Below are 20,148 nucleotides of genomic sequence, written 5' to 3'. Positions count from 1 at the left end.
ATAAACCTAATAGCTGTCATTCAGTTGTAAGCAAAGTCGGTTATGGTCCTAATAGCTACCAATAATCCTGCTGGGGTTCTAGAAAAAACCTGGGCATCGCAGCTTTTACGGTCCATTTCAGAAACTTTGTGCCGACATGAAAAGAATTTTTACTAGTCCTTTTCCTTGGAGGAGTGCTAGCCGTGAGAATGGTGATATAAGGCTTCTAGGATCTTCAGTGAATGTACATGTTATCTAAATTTTTGTGAGTGCTGAGTGCACTTAACTTTAAACTGTTGTGTTCTTGAATGATACAAAACAATTATGTATATAAGTAGAATCCAGTGCTTAAAGCAAATATTTCAGGGTGTGTTTTCCTTAAAGTATGCTTTATCTGTCACTGATAGGAGTCTTCAGCTTTAATTAACAGTTGCGATTATTTCCTCATGCTTCTTCAATACTGTATGTAGGTTTTGCAATTGGCATGCCTGTCTGTGAATTTGACATGGTTAAGGATCCAGAAGTACAAGACTTCAGAAGAAATATTCTCAATGTTTGTAAAGAAGCAGTGGATCTTCGAGATGCTAATGCACCACATAGTAGAGCGTTATATGTCTGTCCTCCAAATGTTGAGTCTTCACCAGAACTACCCAAACACATATACAATAAGCTAGATAAAGGTAAGATAAATATTTATGGTAGAAACATAGTGGGGTTTTAGTGATTGAAATCAGAGTACAGCTGGTGACAGGTAAATCACTGTTTTTAGTACACTCTAGCAGTATCTTACACCTTAAGTTATTCAGAGCAACTTTCTTGATAGAGTGTAGATTCAAAAGGAAGACAATATCCTCTAAAATTACAGGTTTTTGCTAGTCTAAATCTTGAAATACAACTTTAGTAAACATAGGTTGTGTGTTTTAATGGGCTTGTTGGAAACAAGCGTGTTGGTTTTGCATTTTTCTTTTCTATGATATTCAGAAGTCTGGAATTAAATGATGCTGAATAACTGAGTTATCTAGCAGTCCTCAAACATTAAATAGTTACTGCTGTTTTCTTGAAGGCTTAACAGTAGTATTCAGTGAATTAAAAAATATTAACCGCAAGGGGTAAAAGTTTGAATTTACAGTAGAGTCAAAAATAAACTGAGTGCATGTAGTTCCTTGTAGCCCATGCTGACAGAGGGTTCATGAATCTTGTTGACATTTCATACTGCAAGCAATTCTCTGTTTTGGGGAGGGATGAGAGTTGTTTGGTTTGGGTGGCTTTTTTTGTTTTGAACCCTATTGAAAATGATAGGCCTAACATAATTTTACATTTATTCTAGGGCAAATTATAGTGGTGATATGGGTAATAGTCTCACCAAACAATGATAAGCAGAAATACACCTTAAAAATCAATCATGACTATGTGCCTGAGCAAGTTATTGCTGAAGCAATTAGGAAGAAAACACGAAGCATGTTGTTGTCATCTGAACAACTGAAACTTTGCGTCTTGGAGTACCAGGGCAAATACATTTTGAAAGTGTGTGGCTGTGATGAATACTTGCTAGAAAAATACCCACTGAGCCAGTATAAGGTGAGTAACAATGGATTATTAAAATAATCCAGACTTGTGAGGGAGAAAAGTGATCAATTTCATGACTGGCTTGCTGCTTTGTTAATCTAAAACATAGGCAGTAAACGTGTATGCGTCTTTAAACTAATTGGCTAATGCATGCATGTAGTGTGCATATTTGTTGCTGTGTGTGCTTCAGAAGAGAGGTGGGAAGAAAACGTAATTTAAACTAGAATTTATATCACTAGTGTAGTTTTTATTCTTTGAATGAAGTACTTTACCTCTAATAAGTGGCAGGTACTTCGAGAAATATCCTAGATTTCTGATGGGAAGAAATGAGTTAGGCTTGAATGGGGCTGATGTAATACAAAAGGAAATTGGATCCCATGCTAAACTGAGACAACCATTGCTACTATGAATCTTGTCCCTTCCCCCTTTAGGGCTGGAAAAAAATCTAAATAATTTATTTGTTTTCCTGTTACTTGTCTTTAAATTTTTTGTTTAAAGGAGAAAAACTTGCAGCACTCCACAAATCATTGTCTTCCTTGTGGCTGGCTGTCCTTCATTGCCTGAGTTTTGTTAGTGCTGTGAGTGTGAGACAGAACTGCTGACAGAAGAGCAGCTGAGCAGCCCTCTCTGGAGCAAACAACAAATGTTACCCTGTAGATTTCCTGACAGGCTGCTGCTGCTTCCTCTTTGAGGAATGTATTGTTGTAATAAACTGCTTCCATTCCTTCATCTAAAATGGTTGACGATCTGCTCTCCAGAGCAATGGGAGAGATAAGGGGGGAGGGGGGGATCCTGAATAATGGGAAAAGCAGCTCTGTTCTATGGGAGCTGGGGAACAAGTGTAGGCATACATGAATAATTTTGCACAGTCATCTTGAGATCAAACGCTAGACCTATTTGATCTAGTGTGGTTTCTTCAGAAAGTATCTGGTATGCCTTTACTGTGCCACAAAAGAGCTTGCTAATTACTCTCAAAGGCTGGACCTGTTTTAATGCATTGTGTTTTGTGGTACTGTTCCCAGCCTAAATGTTCTCGTCATTCATCCTGACTGGACACAGTACAGCCTCACACCTAAGTCTGTCAGGATGGGTGCTGAGTGGAAGGTAGTAGTATAACTGAACCAAAAAATAGTGTCTGCAAAAAATGAGTGTCTGCCATTTGCTTTGTGCTGTCTGACTAGGAGTATCAGTCAACCTGTGCTAGGTCTGCACAGCAGGCTAGTAAAGCAGCTTGCTACGCAAAAACAGCTCAACTGCTTCCAGGAACAGCTGCAATCAGGAAGCAGTCTCCTTTGTGCTGCACTCAGCCAGAGCTAAGGAGTGCTATGAGAAACCCCGCTTGTCATTTTGTCAGCTCTGTTCTTTATCTTCGGTTCAAGCTTCCATTGCTGTAGATGCTATCCATATCTCAAAATCTGTATGAAGCACTACTGTGCGATCCTACCCCACAACGTATTTAAACTGTTGGGTGTTGTAACTATAAACACTGCAAAGGGTCTATGTACAGGGACAGTGATAAACTCTATAAATACACTTTTATGTTGTCCTGAGTTTATCTAGATTACCAAGAGTGTAACCTTTGAAAAGATAGTGAATTGTAATTTTGTTTTTTTGCAGTATATAAGAAGCTGTATAATGCTTGGTCGCATGCCCAATCTGATGCTGATGGCTAAGGAAAGCCTGTATACCCAGTTGCCACTGGACACCTTTACAATGCCGTCTTACTCCAGGCGTATCTCTACAGCTACACCCTACATGAATGGAGAAGCTACAGCCAAATCCCTCTGGACTATCAATAGTGCTCTCAGAATAAGAATCCTCTGTGCAACCTATGTAAATGTGAACATTAGAGACATAGACAAGGTAAGCCAAATACTGTGTGGCATCACCTGTGGTTTTCAGCAACTCACGGTTTCCCTCCCAGGTTTTCTGTTCTGTGTTTACGTTGGGGGGGGGGGGGGGGGGGGGGAATGTTATTTAACACGTTAGAAAATTAGACCAGTCTGTTACATAAATTTAAGTACTGAATTCTAAAAAATACAGCTGTGTTTTAGCATCTGAAAACTTACGTATACTACTTAAGTGTGACCTGTGGGATATAGCTAAATATTCTGCCTGATACAAGCAGGAGGACTTGGTTTGCATAGTTCACTTCAGCAAAGTTCGTAATGGACAGAAAAACGAAAACCATGGTGTTATCTATATTCTAAGTAATTATAAGAATGTATTACAGTAAATGACAATATTTTTGATGAGAGTATGCAGGATAGTGTGCTCCTGCCTTTCGTTTTTGAAAAGGGAGGCATGGGGAGATCAAGGAGAAAAAGCACGTAGGCTTCAATCCCATTGAAGACCTATGACAAGCCTGGCTCTACCAACTTTCTCAGAATTTGTTCAATCTTTTCTTTCACTATACCTTGGCACAAGAGGAACTGAGAATAAACTCCAGGGTGTTTTTAGTTCATTCCAAGTTTATTACTGTATTTTTTAAGAACTAGTTTCACAATTAATGAGGAAAAAGGTATACACTGTGCTTCACGCCTTACAGACATCAATGAATTTGGGTTTGGGAATGGTGGGGCTGTTTGGTTTTCAGTTTTGTTTTTTACTTGATGAAAATGAAAGGATAATATGTTGTAATCATAATGTATGTTGATAGAAGTGAAAAAAATTGTAGTAACATGTCAAAGACAGTGCTAATATCAACGTTGTGTTCAGATCTATGTTAGAACAGGTATCTACCATGGAGGGGAACCTTTGTGTGACAATGTGAATACTCAAAGGGTACCTTGTTCTAATCCCAGGTAAGCTAAATACTTGAATGACTATAGAGAACCTAACTTCCAGGGCATCATAAATGATAGCGCTGAAGGAGTAAAGGCTCAGCTTAGCTGTTTTTCAGGTAGAGCTCCTTGCTGGGAATTCCTTGCCTTAAGTTTTTAAAACTATTTTTACATATCCGTATATTTATAAATAGAATTAATTTAATTCAAACAGAAGTATTTTCTTATACAATAGTATAGTTCTTTTTACTGAACAGATCTTTGTGTACACTTACAGTTGCTTCTGAAATTCCAAAATAATTACTCATTAATACTCTGAAATCAGCACAGCTCTGGGTGAACTCCGTTTTTGACTGTGGATTAATAGCAGGCGTTCCAGTTCCAGGTTCAGATTTCACTTTCAGCATGAGTCAATGTGATGTCGTGTAGCCTGCAAATTTTTCTGTGAGGCTGCATAGTGTGCTCTAAAGCAGAACCACTGAGTGTGGAGAGATGGGTATCGTTTGCTAACATGGAAGTGACTGCCAGATCTGGGGTGATTATTTTTAGGAGATTTGACCTACCATCAATATTATCTGGAAAAATGCATCACATCAACTTCAAAGTGCAAAAAGGAGTTTTATATGAGCATATATAAACATAATTGGAATAAGCATCTAAAAGAGGTTCCTGTAACTGACTAATGAAGAGGTGTGAAATTTCAGCATCTGCTAGGGTTGGGAGCAAAGCGTGTGTTCAGAAGTAATGCTTAACTTGCATTTTCTGTCTGACCTCATGTCTTTTAAGTACGTTTTGAAACTTCTATTCTTGTCTGTATGTTTTCTATTAATACGATCAGGTTTTATAATTAGAGGGCCTAATAATATACATAGCTGATGAAAACCAGCCTGCCTCTCTGAGTTGCCCCAAATATAGCTGCACTTGGACTGATAGTTTAACTTGTTCAGAGAGAAAATCTTGGGAAGGTGGTGAAGGGTATGGCTTGAAAACATGGATATAATCACACAGACCTGTATTATGAGAGATGAACACCTAAGGAAAGGGAATTAAAATTTATCTGCCAATTTCCTCATCCTTTGAGGGGGGCTTGGACAGTTACTTCTTCGTAAAACTCTGCTTTTAGTAGCTACAGACAAATTGAAAAAGCTAATGCTGCCCTTAGAAGCTGCTGCCTCTTCCAACTGAGAATGGCATGCCAATCTGCTTGGGAAAAGAAACTATTCAGGAGTTCCTCTTCAGAAGCACAGCTCTACCAGCAGAGAAAGACAAAGTCTACTTCTCTAAGTTCATGAAAACAAAATGTATATTCCTGTAGAACTAATCTATGCTCTTAATACTATGGTAAATAGAATAATCCTAGAGTTGGGAATATTGCTTTGGATTTATGTGTTGTGTGTCTGAGTTATATTCCCATCTTGTAATTATCTTTTTCTATTTTCCGGCAGTTAAAATTTAGTTGAGTTGTGAAAACTGTGCCACATTTTTCCCTGCTTGCTTTGTTGCCCTGAAGTGAAAAAATACTTCACAAGCTAAACCTTACATCAGCGTAGCACATAAGCAAATCCGTTATCTTTGGCTTGTACCTATGCTGACAGTTGCAGTCAGTAGGTTTGCAAGAGTGAAAGCGAATGAACTTATTACTTAGTTGGCAGGAATAGAACCTAGTGTGACTTGTTAAACAGTGTTGGTGCTAGAAGGTTGTTTGGGGAAGTTTCCATTCCCCAAAGGAGTAGATGCGGTGAAATACATGTGGAAGGACCCTTCTTCAGTAGGAAAGTGTATACTTTATGCACATGGTATGGTTTAGGTAGGAATATAGAAAGTGCTTTTTAGTATAACTGTTGATTGAGTGCAGTTGTGTCCATGCTCTCCTTTAACCTGGTTTTATTCTGCTTTTTAAATCTTACAGGTGGAATGAATGGCTGTTGTATGACATGTACATTCCTGATCTTCCACGTGCTGCTCGGCTCTGCCTTTCCATCTGTTCTGTTAAAGGCCGGAAGGGTGCTAAAGAGGTAAAATACTTCATGGCTTTAATACATTGATGAACGTAAGCTACTTAAGTCACGTTTGGGAAGATACTTGGTAAATGTTTTCCTGCCAGTGAGTCTTTGTGCAGTGTTTGATTTGAAATTGATTCAAATTGGACTTCTTTCTTGTGTATTATTCAGACTACTAATTTTTCATGGTCAGAAATTAAACACTGAAAAAGCGTATCCATTCAACACTAAACTATGTCTGTGCTGTCTTGCCAGACAAAGATCAGTGTTAGCATTTTAAGGTGCAAGTGCCTGTAAACTCAAGTGTCTAAACCCATATGTTACTTAATTATTTATTTTAAAAGGGCAATATTTATACTTTTAATTTAGAGCTGGTTTTCAAAGTAAATAAAATTTGAGTTGCTTTAGCATTTGATGCAAGATAGTAATCTTAAAGAATCTGTGCGGAATCTGATTCTAGCTACCAGCATCATTACATTCTGGGTTTGAGCATGTGTCACAGGTGCTACATAGTTATTTGTCTAACAAATCTTAGAATCATAGAAGGGTTTGGGTTGGCAGGGACCTGAAAGATGATCTAGTCCAGCCCCCCTGCCATTGGAAGGGACACCTTTCCACTAGACCAGGTTGCTCCAAAGCCCCACCCAACCTGACTTTGAACACTTCCAGTGATGGGGCATCCACAGCTTCCCTGGGCAACCTGTTTACTATCTATCTGACCACCCTTATAAAAAAAGAGTTCTTATGTCCAATCTAAACTTAATGTCTTTCAGTTTAAAACTGTTGTCCCTTCTTCTGTTACTACAGGCTTTGGTAAAAAGTCTGTCTCCCAAAAACTCTTTTTGTCATATTGAGTTATTTTAATGTGGGGAAGATGTTAGCATGTGTTTGCAAGTATTTTGATACTATTCTGCAAAATTGCTGCCAGGACAGTCATTCATAGAGAAATGGGGTACAGCTTCCACAGCCTGCTTTGTGCTAATCTGGGAATGTAACAGCTTGCTCTAGGGTGAAAATGTTATTTCTCCTGACTCACTCTGCAGTAATTACTAGATAACACTGAAAAATTCTTTTAATCTCTTTAAGGAGCACTGTCCGTTAGCTTGGGGAAATATAAACATGTTTGATTATACAGACACTCTTGTATCTGGGAAAATGGCTTTGAATCTTTGGGCAGTACCTCATGGGCTGGAGGATTTGTTGAATCCTATTGGTGTTACTGGATCAAATCCGAATAAGGTAAGTATTTGCATGCCACCTTCCTCAAGAATACGTTTTCAAATGATGCTGTATTCTAATTAGATTACTTTTTCAGTTGAATGATACTAAATTCCCTTTACATAGGAAACTCCATGTTTAGAGCTGGAATTTGATTGGTTTAGCAATCCTGTAAAGTTTCCAGATATGACGGTGATTGAAGACCATGCCAATTGGACTATCTCACGTGAACTGGGGTTTAACTACAGCTACGCGGGGCTGGTAAGGCACACACCCCTTTCAAGAATAGCTATTAAAATATGACAGTATTGTTTACTGATTTAATTATTTATTTTACTCGGTATAAATAACATGAAGTCAACTTTTTCTGTTTAGCAAAGTGAAACAGCATATTCTCCTTCCTTTATATTACCAGTAAACTGTCCTGATATTTCACTGACCAACCAAAACTAGTATGAAGAGTAATTGTCTTACTGTGCAAACTGTTAGGGCATTTCTGATATTTTTATATTGCTAATTCGGATGTCTAAACTACTTAAAACTTTAATTTTTCGTAAGTTGTAATTCTTCTTCAATGATACTGTTTTCCTTAATTGCAATTTCATGTTTATAGGTAGCTTTTCTTGTGTAACCCAAAGGTGCTTATAACTCTTTACTGTCTACTGGGCTAGTTATGGCCGTAAGGGAATTGATTGGCACACACATGAGCGTAGTCCTCTATCTCCCCTCTTCCATGAAGAGAACCTGTGCATTGATGACTGGCTTTTTGGTGAGGTTTGGAGCTTTTCTTAAAAGCACTTGTTCAGTAACTAAAAGGAGGGGAAAAAAAGAAACCAGTAAAGCTAAAAATGCTATTTATTTAAAGACTGTGAAATTAGTTGGTTTGGTTTACATTTTCTTCTGGAGGCCGGCTCAAGGACTTGAGTTTCCCCAAGAGAGCTTTGTGGTCTGCGTGAAGTAGTCTCAGGGTGGAGAGTTTCACTGTGCCAAAAAGCACGTAGGTTTTAGTAAGCTTCCAGTTTGGGAATTCTGGTGGTATTTGTTAACAGTCCCACATCAGTGTATCTTGAGCAAAGGGTTGTAAGCATTTGATTTCTCTTGATACTCTACAGGAAGTCCATCAGTGTGGCATATCTGCTTATAGTATATGTTGTGATTCAGCACTGCAGGCAGTGTTTAAGGACAGCTGACTACTTGGTAAATAATATTACTTTGCCATAACACAGCCTATAGCTGGGCTCTTATAAATGCTCAACTCATTGTTTTGATCCATTTGTAGGCACAAGTAGAAAATGGCGAGAAGAATAAGTTCTCACTTCAGTGACAAAGTAATCAACTCGTGTTTCTACTGCAGGTTTTTTAATTGTAAAATCTCAAATTAGTGTCTTGTGGTTTTTTTGTGATAACCCATACAATACCATAGAAGAAGGTCGTAGTAGTTAAATATGGAGAAAGCCTATTTAAATCAATGACTAAGCTGACAGGGAGACAAACTATGTATCACTGCTTTGGTCTCGCTTTCTCATTCATGCTGCTTTTCCTTCAACCCTCCTTGTCTGCCAAAGTCCTCTTATTATTTATCCTTTCTTAAATCATATTTCATTAAATGCTTGGTAAGTTTGAAACATCACTAGTTACCTCTTGGCATTATACTTGTCCCCTTTATCTATTAATATGTGGTGTCTTCAGGTCTGAAGCCAAACTTGGTATATTCAGGTGCTATGCATATATATATAGCTGTCTTTAATACTAACTATATTTAGGGAGATAAAAGGTGAGGTGTTGTTACTCTTTCAAAAATTGGATACTAGATTACTGTGTAGCGTTGGCCATATCTGAAACAGGTAAAAAATGCTTGTCTGAAATGGTCAGTCAGCAAAGCAGTCACTGAGTTATGATTTCTATATAAATGTTTATGCTTTATGATGCAAAGAGCATAAATTCTTTGTTAAACCTTGAAATGCATTATACTGCATTTAAAATCAGTTAATACGTACTTATAAGAGAACATTTATAGGTCCATTAATATCTAGAATATGGAGGAATTTTCAGGTATTAAATCTAATTTACTGTCCCACAATTCATAGAATTTCAAGTTTTTGGTGTTGACCGCAACAGGATAAATGCATTTTCCTTCTGGGCTTGACCTAAACTATGATCTTTCTGACCCACTATGCAGGTACATTTTATACTTTTTTGACTTTCACTTACTATTTAGGATGACTCTTTCAGAATCAAGATGAATATTTACGATTAATCGCTTGTTCAATATGAACTACTTGATCTTATGTCAGGAGCAGGGTGATTGTAAAGTCCGTTTATAATCCATTAACCTCCTTACAAAATTACTCTGGCTTTGCTACTTGCACTGTATCCACTTCCATAATATTTAAGTATGTGTTGTAAAAATTTTCCTGTGCCCCATAGAGTAGTCCTGAATAATTTCCCCCCACTTAAGTCTAGTCCATGTGCTTCAGAAGGGTAATAAAAAAACCAACCCACCACACTGGCTCTTAAGATCTCACGCTACCATACTACTAAAAGGGCAAGGTACTAAAAAGCTTGTAAGTTGATTGTTTTGTACCTTAATATTTCTTGTCCCATATGATAATAGTGAACCCTTCGTGAGAACACAACTTAAGTCATTGAAGACAGATGTTTAGTAGAGAACTTCTAGTCTGAAGTAGAGGTGGTATCATGTGGTATAACCTGACAACTGTTCCTATATTTGTGCATATTCTTAGAAATAATACCAGTTCACCTTTTAAGGGGTACCTTGATCTCCTACAGGGAGATTTCAGGTAGTTTTATTTCTTCAGCTTTTTTCCTTAAGCTAGATTGCAAAGCTTTTTTTTTTTTTTTTGTTTAAAGCTAGTTTTAAAACTTTCTGTAAAAGACATGTAAGTATTTCTGTTTTGAAGTACTAGTTCAATCAGTTGAAAATTTCCATCAACAGAACTGACAGACAAGGCTCAGTTCATTCTTGCTTGTTGTTAAATGTGCTCAGTAGAAATTGCCTAGGGAAGGAGCAGAACAAGAGTTAAAATAATGTGGGTTTACAGTTTGAACATTTTGAACTTGGAAAAGAATTGATCTTACTCTTTTGTAGTAGTAGGTATCACAAAGATGTGAAAATGTGAGTTCACTATAAAAACACTGCTCAACTCCTGTACCGTAGTATTTTTGGGATAGCTTCATCGTAGGTGTCAAACTTGAGTATTACAGTTGTGCTTTATACTGAAGGCAATAATACAAGCTGCTTAAGATTTCTTTTCTTGCAGTGCAATTCTGTAGCTGACAGCTCAGAAGTTGTCATTTTGTATATTGCTATGTGAAAAACACTAGGTGAACTAAGAAATGTAAAATAGGGACAAAAATTGAACTTTGCACGTGAGCTGTGAAGAATCAACTAATAGTAGTTTCAATACCTCTGCCGTTGGTCAAGGTTGGTTCAAATAAGTGAAGTATTAGATAAAATTGATGTCAGCGTGTACCTGTTCTGTGCTCTCTGGGGAATATCTTACACTAATTCTGGTTCATGTTTTCCAGCCTTCCTGTTGCTCAGGTGGTCCTGTAGTGTTCTACCTTTTATTTACCTAGCTTCATACCCCATATTATGCTTTTCAGTTCTGATTCTTTTCCACTCCTTTCAGCAGCTCTCAGTAATCTCAGAACTGGAGACAGAAATGACCAGTTTCATTTTGTGCTGCATGATGTTTTTCATCAGATGTCAAATGCTGCTATTTCCACACAACTGATATAGTTGAAATGTACCTCTTACTGTCCCAGTAGTGACTAAAAGCAGTTGTAGAAATCAAAGGCCTAGTCTTTCTCTCTCTTAAATTTGAAGTCCTCGGTTAACAACAAAAGGAAACAAGATAGCTTTGCATGACATAGGTGTTGCTATGCTGTTGAAATACTTCATGTATGTTGTATGACTAGAGAAGGAAATGTGTGGAGGGTTAATGGACCACTTTCTCTCTGCAGAGTAACAGAATAGCTAGAGATAATGAATTAAGAGAAAGTGACAAGGAGCAGCTGCGAGCCATATGCACGCGAGATCCTTTGTCTGAAATCACTGAGCAAGAGAAGGACTTCCTCTGGAGCCACAGGTACTTAAAAACAAAAACCAAACACAACCCCCTGTTGGCACAGTCAAGACTTCACGCCACTCATGGTGATTTTGTTGTGGGTGTCCTGGGTCTTGCTCCCTTGATTTTTGCATTGCCTTTTCTAAAACATTAACCCCAGCTTTTAAAGTATTCAGCACTGTATGCCTTGGTTCATAAGCCCATGGTGAAAACTAAGTTGTTGGATTAGCTTACATTTTCCCCATTACTGCAGTCTTGCTTTTATGCATGGATCCTGACACCACCTCATGGTATTGATTGGATTTTCCTGAGAAATGAAGAAAAAGTGCAGGACTGAAGGGACATAGTAGATAGTTATCAAAGCAAAAATGACGTTTTATACATATGAGACTTCTTTTTCTTTTGCAGACACTATTGCGTGAATACTCCGGAAATTCTGCCCAAATTACTTTTGTCTGTTAAATGGAATTCTAGAGATGAAGTGGCCCAGGTAACACATAGCACTGAAGAAGTTTTAAGTTTTGAAGAAGCTTTAAAAGAGGCTATTTAAAGTAAACTTCTGGATGTCAAAAACACGTTATGTGTGCATGATATATTGAATGAAAACTTAGGTGATTCAGGTTGCCATTACAATTGATGGATCAGTTTGGTCCATACTTATTGTTCTTTAGCTTAGTCTGAGTCTTTTCTTCTTGGTGGCATTACTAGAATTCCTTTTATGTTGCTGATTTGTCAATTACATGTGAGGTTTTGTTTTCATTCTCTTTATAATGGGTAAAATAACAATGTCACCTGGTAACTAATACCAGACTGTTTGTTGAGAGAGGACTGGCAAGTGAACAGTTCGTATTTAGATGCAGTTTGTGTCTGACAGTACCTTCTCAGAGCTGTGTATTACCTCTTCTTCCTAATTGATGCAAATGTGTAACATGCTTAGACTTCTTGTCCACAGATGTACTGTTTGGTAAAAGATTGGCCTCCGATCAAGCCAGAGCAAGCGATGGAGCTTTTGGACTGTAATTATCCAGATCCAATGGTGCGAGCTTTTGCAGTTCGGTGTCTAGAGAAGTACTTGACAGATGACAAACTGTCTCAGTACTTAATCCAGCTAGTACAGGTATAAAACATATTTGGTACATTTAATGTCTTGTGTAGATTGGATGATCAGAGGCTTAAAATATAACAAATTGAGATTATATGAAAGAGGTCATCAACAGTATCTGTTTGCATTGCAGATTAGTAGGAGGAGACGAAATGTAGTTCACTTTCTGTAGTGCCGTGGTTTTGCTTGTTGATATTAAATGCCAAAATTTTGCAGAGACGCAGAACTGTTCTACCAACTGGGACAGGCAACCATTTCAGCTGTCCTAACATAAGGGAAAGAAAGTATAAGCACAAGCATCTACTCAAAAATTTGAGCAAGTTGAGGCTAAAATGTTTGGTAACAGTAAAGTAAGTATCAGGTGCTAAGTTTCTGAAATAGAGGCAGCCAATGCACTGCTAGTAGATGTTGTTCAAATCTGAATACACGCATGTATTAATACTAAGGATCAGTCATTCTACAGAAAATAATTGAAAGCATAGATTGCTTTTTATTTAACTGCCTGTAATCTGTATATTGTTCATAGAAAGAATAACTATAGCCACTTGGTGTTTTTTTTCTTTACCCTTAACTAGGTTCTGAAATATGAACAATATTTAGATAATCAGCTTGTGAGATTTTTACTCAAGAAGGCACTGACCAATCAAAGGATAGGACACTTCTTCTTTTGGCATTTAAAGTAAGCTTTATATCATGTTAATGGGCCGTGGGATTCCTATTACCTGTAAACCATTAGTTGTTTTAAAGGCTTGGCATACTACAAGTCCTTTTTTAGGAAAGTATCACTACTTAAAATGGTTTGGTTTATATTGCTTAAGAGTTTGAATGCATAGTTTGGTAATAAAGTCAATTCTTGCAGTTTCAAAAGCTAAGTAATAACACTTAGTCTTGTACTTATTGCCTAACGGTAACTATTCTAAAAACAGGGTAGCCTGAGATTGCTTGAAGCCTCCCATATTGTTAGCTGTTTACAACTTTGATAGGTTTCTCCTTTGAACTTTATTTTTTTTAATGTCAGTTCCCCCACCAATCTCTTTCGGAATATTTTACAAATGGTTGAAGCCCAAAGAAAGCCACCCAATTTGACCAGATAAGGCTTTGAAAAGTAACTGTTCATATGTGCTTATTAAAGACTTTATAGTACTTGATAGCCCAAATATCTGTGTTCTTCCTTACTAAATACAACATGGGCTTTTGTAATTCCTGGTGTTGAGGAGGCTAAGCATAGATCAGCCTACAGCATACTGGATTGTAGCTAGGTCTCACCTAAAAATGCTGTTCTGTGATGGTGTGATCAGACACAGCTAGAAGCAAGGAATCTCTGTGCTTTCAGTTTTCTACTTCCATTGGTAATCATCAAGGAAAATGGAATAATTGCCTGATTCACTTGTTTGAGGGGATATATTTTAGGACTGTGTGAAGACTGGGAGTAGGTAGGAACAGGGAGGCTACAGAGGGGCCACAGCCTGAGGTTGGCTGAATGAGACAAGGAGAAAATGAAACAGGTTAGATTTGCTGTCAGCAAGGAAATCTGGAACTTGAACTGAAAGGTTTACTACAGAGTTTCTGGGGAGCATGGGTTTCGAATAAAGACAAGGGATAGGAAAGGACAGGGCTGGAGCAAGGAGGAGTGGGGAAAAATACACTCTGCTGAATTAGCTGTGAAAGGTACTGGTCAATTCAGTCAAACTGAGGTTTGTGGGAAGTCAGTACAAGTTCTTTACCTGAAAAGAAAGATCCATAAGTAGCCCTCAGAAAGACATCACAGGTATAGCTTTGTTTTTAGTGCTTCAAAGTGGTCTTGTCTTTTAAGCTGTAACTGTTCTTCCTCTCTGTGTAGGTCTGAAATGCACAATAAAACTGTAAGTCAGAGGTTTGGTTTACTTCTGGAGTCCTATTGTCGAGCATGTGGAATGTACCTAAAGCATCTGAGCAGGCAGGTGGAGGCTATGGAGAAGTTGATTAACCTCACAGACATTCTCAAGCAGGAAAAAAAAGATGAGACCCAGAAGGTACTATTAAGCTTGTCAACATACCAAAACTATTGCTGTTGAGTTACAGGAATTACTTAGAACTGTGCTTTATTTGATTAACTAGAAAAGTATTAATGCTAACTTGGGTAGATGGTGTGTTATCCTAGAAGCTGTAATATTTTTCTGTGTACGTTGCCATTATCTACCTTTTAAGGCAATGGAACTAAAGTTAAGGGTTTTGATTTCTGTACCATGTGGCTAAGCAGAGTTGCTTATGTTACAACTATGCAAACCCATGCTTTAAAATCAAAGCTAAAAACTGATACTTACCTTTTATTTACATGTAAATGGTGTTATCAAAACCTGAATGTGATTGTTTATCAGGTACAGATGAAGTTTCTTGTTGAACAAATGAGACGGCCAGATTTTATGGATGCTTTACAAGGTTTTATCTCTCCTCTTAATCCTGCGCATCAACTGGGAAATCTTCGGTATTGTCTTTGGTTTTGAAATTTGTCTAGATAATTAAGTAAATGCTTAGTAATGTTAACACTAACAATGTTAATGATAAATGTTTGCATCTTCAAAGTTAACTGAATAAAACTGTAGCAGAATAATTCATGAAGAGTGAAGTAGTTTCAATCTAACGGTTTAGCAAATTAAGAAACAACAGTTAGCTGTTCCTTTAAGGTGACAGGAACTGCAGTCCTCTTTCCATTTGTAGGGAGCACAGACTGCCAAAGGAAAACTTACAATGTAGCCAGCTCTTCTGTTGGGCTTGGCAAATGGTTGACATTGCACTTAGTAATTTAAGCTTGAAGCTGAAAGTAAAAGTGGTGGATTGTCAGTTACCCATGCATCTTTAATTTGTACTAGTTCAAAGAAAACAGGGAGAACTTAATTGTATTATAGAAACGTGGTATGAGAATCAAATTGTGCCTATTTCATAGAAATCTTACCTCTTTTATAGGCTTGAGGAGTGCAGGATAATGTCATCTGCAAAAAGACCGCTGTGGTTGAACTGGGAAAACCCAGATATTATGTCTGAATTGTTATTTCAGAACAATGAGATAATCTTTAAAAATGGAGATGGTAAGGAAATGTAATCCAAAAGCTGCATATCTGTTTGTTTACATAACCTACTGTTTAGTATTTTTTCGAAGCATATAAAATACATATGTTAAAAATTAAAAATTTTCTAGAAAACTGCTTTGCTCAGCAAAAATTAAGCATGCACAAATAAGCATTTGTCTGTCATGTACAAATCTTGAATGTTCAGAGATGATCAGTTTGAGGTGAAATATAATACTATTTAATACTTTGGGGTTTTTTTAATTGAAAATGCCTTCTAGATATTATGGATGTGTAATCTGTAATTCCATTGTCATGGTTTTAGTGCACATTTTCAAACAGCTTTGAAACTGCCTACGCTACAGAGCTATATTCTCAACCATTTAAAACCTGCTTTTCTCTATTGAGAGAACAAAACCTACACTAAACTATACAAGCCTCACTTCCTTTAGACATACTTTTTGGGGGAAAAGTAAAATAAGATGTAACAATATTCTGATGTTACGAAATTTGCAATCTTTGTGTATTTGACTATTCCAGACTTGCGTCAGGACATGCTGACACTTCAGATAATTAGAATTATGGAAAACATCTGGCAAAATCAGGGTCTTGATCTAAGGTAAGCATTAGAGGTCATTCTCAAGCAATACTGTTCTTAATGGTTTTAGCGGTGGTTTGCTACAGTTACCAGAGATTGCTTCTGTTTTCCCAAGGGTAACAAATGAAATGCTATAAATAGGCATGTTTGTACATGTTAGAACTTTTTTTTAATGACCTTCAGTTAGCTGAACTACTGTATTCTGTTAAGATCAGATCATATTTGAAAAATACTTAAGACTCATTCAGTGGGTACAAGGGATCTACATACCAGGAACGGATACAAGAGCTAACACACAGCAGCCACACTGAGGTCTGCTGACTGTGTCTAGGATTTGCTTTAACAAGTTGCCAAACCTGCAGCCCTATTGAGTGATGACTCTGTTGTTGGTATCTTCATTTCAATACACAGAGTAGATATTAGCCGGTCTGATATGCATGCAGCTTCGCCACCTCCAAGTAGTCTGTGGGTACAGAAAAAAATCTTTTGAGGATCTAGAAAAATGTAACTCATCCCACTAAGGCCACTAAACTGTGTGTCTCTGTGGTACAGAAGATCCAACAGTCCAAAGTTTATGCCACATCCTTAAGAAAATAGATGAGTCTCACTGCTTTTCTTTGACCTCTAAATCAAGACTTTTATCTAAAAACACAAGTGTAGATAGATATTAAATATATTTCTAGTACCTGCAAATAAAGTGCTGTAATCAAGAGAAGTCCACCTCTGCAGCAACACCAACAGTCAGCTCTGCCACTGGCCTCACATTGCACTGGTGTTCCATAGATTCTCAGGTCTAATACAAAGCCATGATTGTCTTTTCTGGTTGGTGTTTTTTTTTTTTTACCATGCCATTACAAAAAACATTTCTCCGGTGTCCCTAGAAGGCTGGCTTACTCTGTAGGTGTGACTCCAAAAAGGAAACTTCAGGAGAGAAGAGGGCAGCTTTTAAAGGTACATGACCCTCTCTCCTCCATCTTTTAACAGAGGATGTTAAATACGGCAATGTCCTTTCAGTCTTTGAATAAAAGACTGGTTTTGACTTGGGTTTTCTCAGATAAAATGTTTTGAACACAACAGAAGAAATACAGACTGGAGGAGAGCGAGGGAAGAGGCCTCTGAAGGAAAAGGGAGGCAGAGGAATTAATTTCTTCTACTTGTAAAGAGAAAAATAGGCTACTGAGATTATCCTTTGAGTTTCACTTTATTGCAAAGAAAAAATTATTTATGATGATCTTTAAAAAGTCCATGAATAAACATCTGGATAAATTGTACTGTTGCTGAATGTAGATTCCAGTCACAATTCTGTAATATGTTCAGGTACTACTTAGAAACTTGTTTTGAAGGTCCCGTGCTGGTATTACATACAATGCGTTACCTGCTGCTTGTTTACATTAACACGTGAGATCCTGACATTTGTTTTTTGAATGCTTGGAATCTCTCTAATACTTCACTCTGAATATAGTTGAATAGATATTTTTTTTTTTTTTAAATCATGCTGAACACCTTTTAAGGATTTTTCCATTGTATTCCCCCAGGCCTCCAAAAATGTGTGAATAAAACTTTGCCTTAACCTTTTGTCCTGATACAAAACTGAAGATTGACATTGGTGGATACAGTGGCTGGCATGTTACTGTACAAATATCTGGTACACTTTTTTTCCACAAGACTAGTGACAGTACACCTATAAAACATTAAAACAGTTTTTCATAAACAGATTAACAGATGACACTTACCTGATAAGGGTTATTAACAACATATCTGTTGCTTGCTGTCCCAAAAGTTAACTCTGTTTAAAACAACCAAAAAAAAAAAAAACCCCAAACAAAAACCAACCGTCTTTGTCTTTCAGGATGTTGCCTTATGGTTGTTTGTCTATTGGTGACTGTGTGGGGCTCATTGAGGTAGTGAGGAGCTCTCATACCATCATGCAGATTCAGTGTAAAGGAGGTTTGAAAGGAGCATTGCAGTTCAACAGCCATACATTGCATCAGTGGCTCAAGGACAAGAACAAAGGAGAAATGTGAGATTTCCTGTTGCTTGTTTTTCTTGCTCTTTGTGATGGGAACTTCAAGAGAACTAATGGGAAACTATGTCCATCTGGTGTTTTTTCTACCCTCATTTGCCTAGTACTCCTGCTTGTGGTGCTTTTCATGAGTTTAGGCGGTTGTGTGACTTCTCAGCAGTAGAGCGTAAATTGGGGGTAGAACTGTGACGATACGGCTTAAGTCTGTATTTTAACAGTAGCTCATCAAAATTAAAATGACTGGCCTTCAAAAGAGGGATAGTCACTTCAATAGCTAATTCTGTGATCTAGTTGTAAGTACAACTGGTTTTAAAGTATGCTGAATTTCTTCCTTAATTTGATAAAGTGATAAAGTCCAGGAACTCTGCTTCATTGAGAGAAAATAGAAGTTGGCTCTTCCCTAATGGAGAAAAAAAAAAAAGAAAGAAAATCAGCACTTCTGTGGTGTTAGAATATCTGTAGGAAAGTGTCTCCTTTCTTTGTTTTCCGTAGGTATGATGCAGCTATTGACTTGTTTACACGTTCTTGTGCCGGCTACTGTGTTGCTACCTTTATTCTGGGCATTGGTGATCGCCACAATAGTAACATCATGGTAAAAGATGATGGACAAGTAAGATGTGGGGTTTTTCCTAAAAGCATAATCTCTCACTTTGATACGAGTGTGGTTTTTGTAAAAAAATAAAATCCCTCTGAACTGTATGATCATTTTACTAAGACATTATTTAAACAAGAAAATAATAACCTTAAAAAACCTTTCTCTCTTTCCAAGCTGTTTCACATTGACTTTGGGCACTTCCTTGATCACAAGAAGAAGAAATTTGGTTATAAGAGAGAGCGTGTGCCATTTGTCTTAACACAGGACTTTTTAATAGTGATTAGTAAAGGAGCCCAAGAATGTACTAAAACAAGGGAGTTTGAAAGGTGAGCCTTTTTGAAGTGTTTTAAGTTCTAGAGTATTTTGTACCTGAAAAGCACTTTGTACCTGAAAAGACCTCTAATAATTAGACCTTTTAACTGAAAAGGAGTATTTTAATTAGCTTGCAGTGGGTATGTTCTAATTCTTAAGTTGAAGATTAGCTATCAACGGGTAAATCAGTAGGTGATCTTAGCGTTTACATGGCTTTTGGTTCATGAAACCTTACTTCAGCTTTGCAGGCTCAGTACACATGTGAACAAAGAAAATCTTCGATACCTGAAATTTCCTTTTTATTTAGCATCCTTAATATTTATTTAAAATCTTCTTAGGATTGCATAACTGAAAAAAATGAGAACTCTAAGTGTCAGGTGTAAGGCGCATTAGAGCCTTGCTGGTCACTCAGCAATATTCTCTCCTATAGCTGCTGTGATACCAGCTTTTCAGATAGCCTGTGTAATTTGTGACATTCTGCAGAACCTGCTAAGAAAGGAGAACATTAAAATAATAAAACATATATAAATTCTGTTGCTGTAATAATTTTAATATCTGTCTTTTTGGAGATTGAGTCTTTGAGAGGTTTCGGTTTTAATGTTAACTTCATTGGGGATGGGGGAAGAAGACAGGTTATAAATTATGCTATATCTGAATGCTGCGGTGAAGCTCTCCTCATTTTTTTTCTTAGCCTGACTAAAAGTGGTGATTTCAGCATAAACAGGCATTCCTCATCTAATGTTGTGATACAGCAAAATGCCTCAGTCTCTCCAGTACACTCTCCAGAGTATTTAAGGAGCAATAGCTACTGCCCTCATAAAACTACAGAAGAGAAGT

The 20,148-nt window shown here is 37.4% G+C and overlaps 1 protein-coding gene across 8 annotated transcripts in view; it reads left to right on the top strand.

The window, feature by feature from the left end:
• The window catches only part of PIK3CA (phosphatidylinositol-4,5-bisphosphate 3-kinase catalytic subunit alpha), a 49,627-nt gene that overhangs the window by 19,302 nt on the left and 10,177 nt on the right, over positions 1-20,148 (top strand). For 7 of the 8 annotated variants that reach the window (XR_005107345.1, XR_005107346.1, XR_005107344.1 and 4 more), the window contains 18 exons: positions 450-659; positions 1,307-1,557; positions 3,163-3,408; positions 4,264-4,349; positions 6,238-6,343; positions 7,415-7,567; positions 7,673-7,807; positions 11,534-11,658; positions 12,046-12,127; positions 12,575-12,754; positions 13,315-13,418; positions 14,580-14,751; positions 15,097-15,203; positions 15,683-15,804; positions 16,324-16,402; positions 18,231-18,401; positions 18,897-19,014; positions 19,174-19,325. Coding sequence is in view for 5 of the 8 variants with exons in the window: in XM_037407502.1 (XP_037263399.1) it covers positions 450-659; positions 1,307-1,557; positions 3,163-3,408; positions 4,264-4,349; positions 6,238-6,343; positions 7,415-7,567; positions 7,673-7,807; positions 11,534-11,658; positions 12,046-12,127; positions 12,575-12,754; positions 13,315-13,418; positions 14,580-14,751; positions 15,097-15,203; positions 15,683-15,804; positions 16,324-16,402; positions 18,231-18,401; positions 18,897-19,014; positions 19,174-19,325 (2,599 nt within the window). In the remaining 3 variants the exon portion in view is untranslated. The remainder of the gene's footprint in view (positions 1-449; positions 660-1,306; positions 1,558-3,162; positions 3,409-4,263; positions 4,350-6,237; positions 6,344-7,414; positions 7,568-7,672; positions 7,808-11,533; positions 11,659-12,045; positions 12,128-12,574; positions 12,755-13,314; positions 13,419-14,579; positions 14,752-15,096; positions 15,204-15,682; positions 15,805-16,323; positions 16,403-18,230; positions 18,402-18,896; positions 19,015-19,173; positions 19,326-20,148) is intronic. The other variant, XM_037407505.1, reaches the window with a different exon arrangement.

Source organism: Falco rusticolus, chromosome 13 (genome assembly GCF_015220075.1).
Source record: "Falco rusticolus isolate bFalRus1 chromosome 13, bFalRus1.pri, whole genome shotgun sequence".
Lineage (NCBI taxonomy): Eukaryota > Metazoa > Chordata > Aves > Falconiformes > Falconidae > Falco > Falco rusticolus.
Note: the sequence above shows the minus strand (reverse complement) of the source record. Positions and strands in the feature narration are given on the sequence as shown.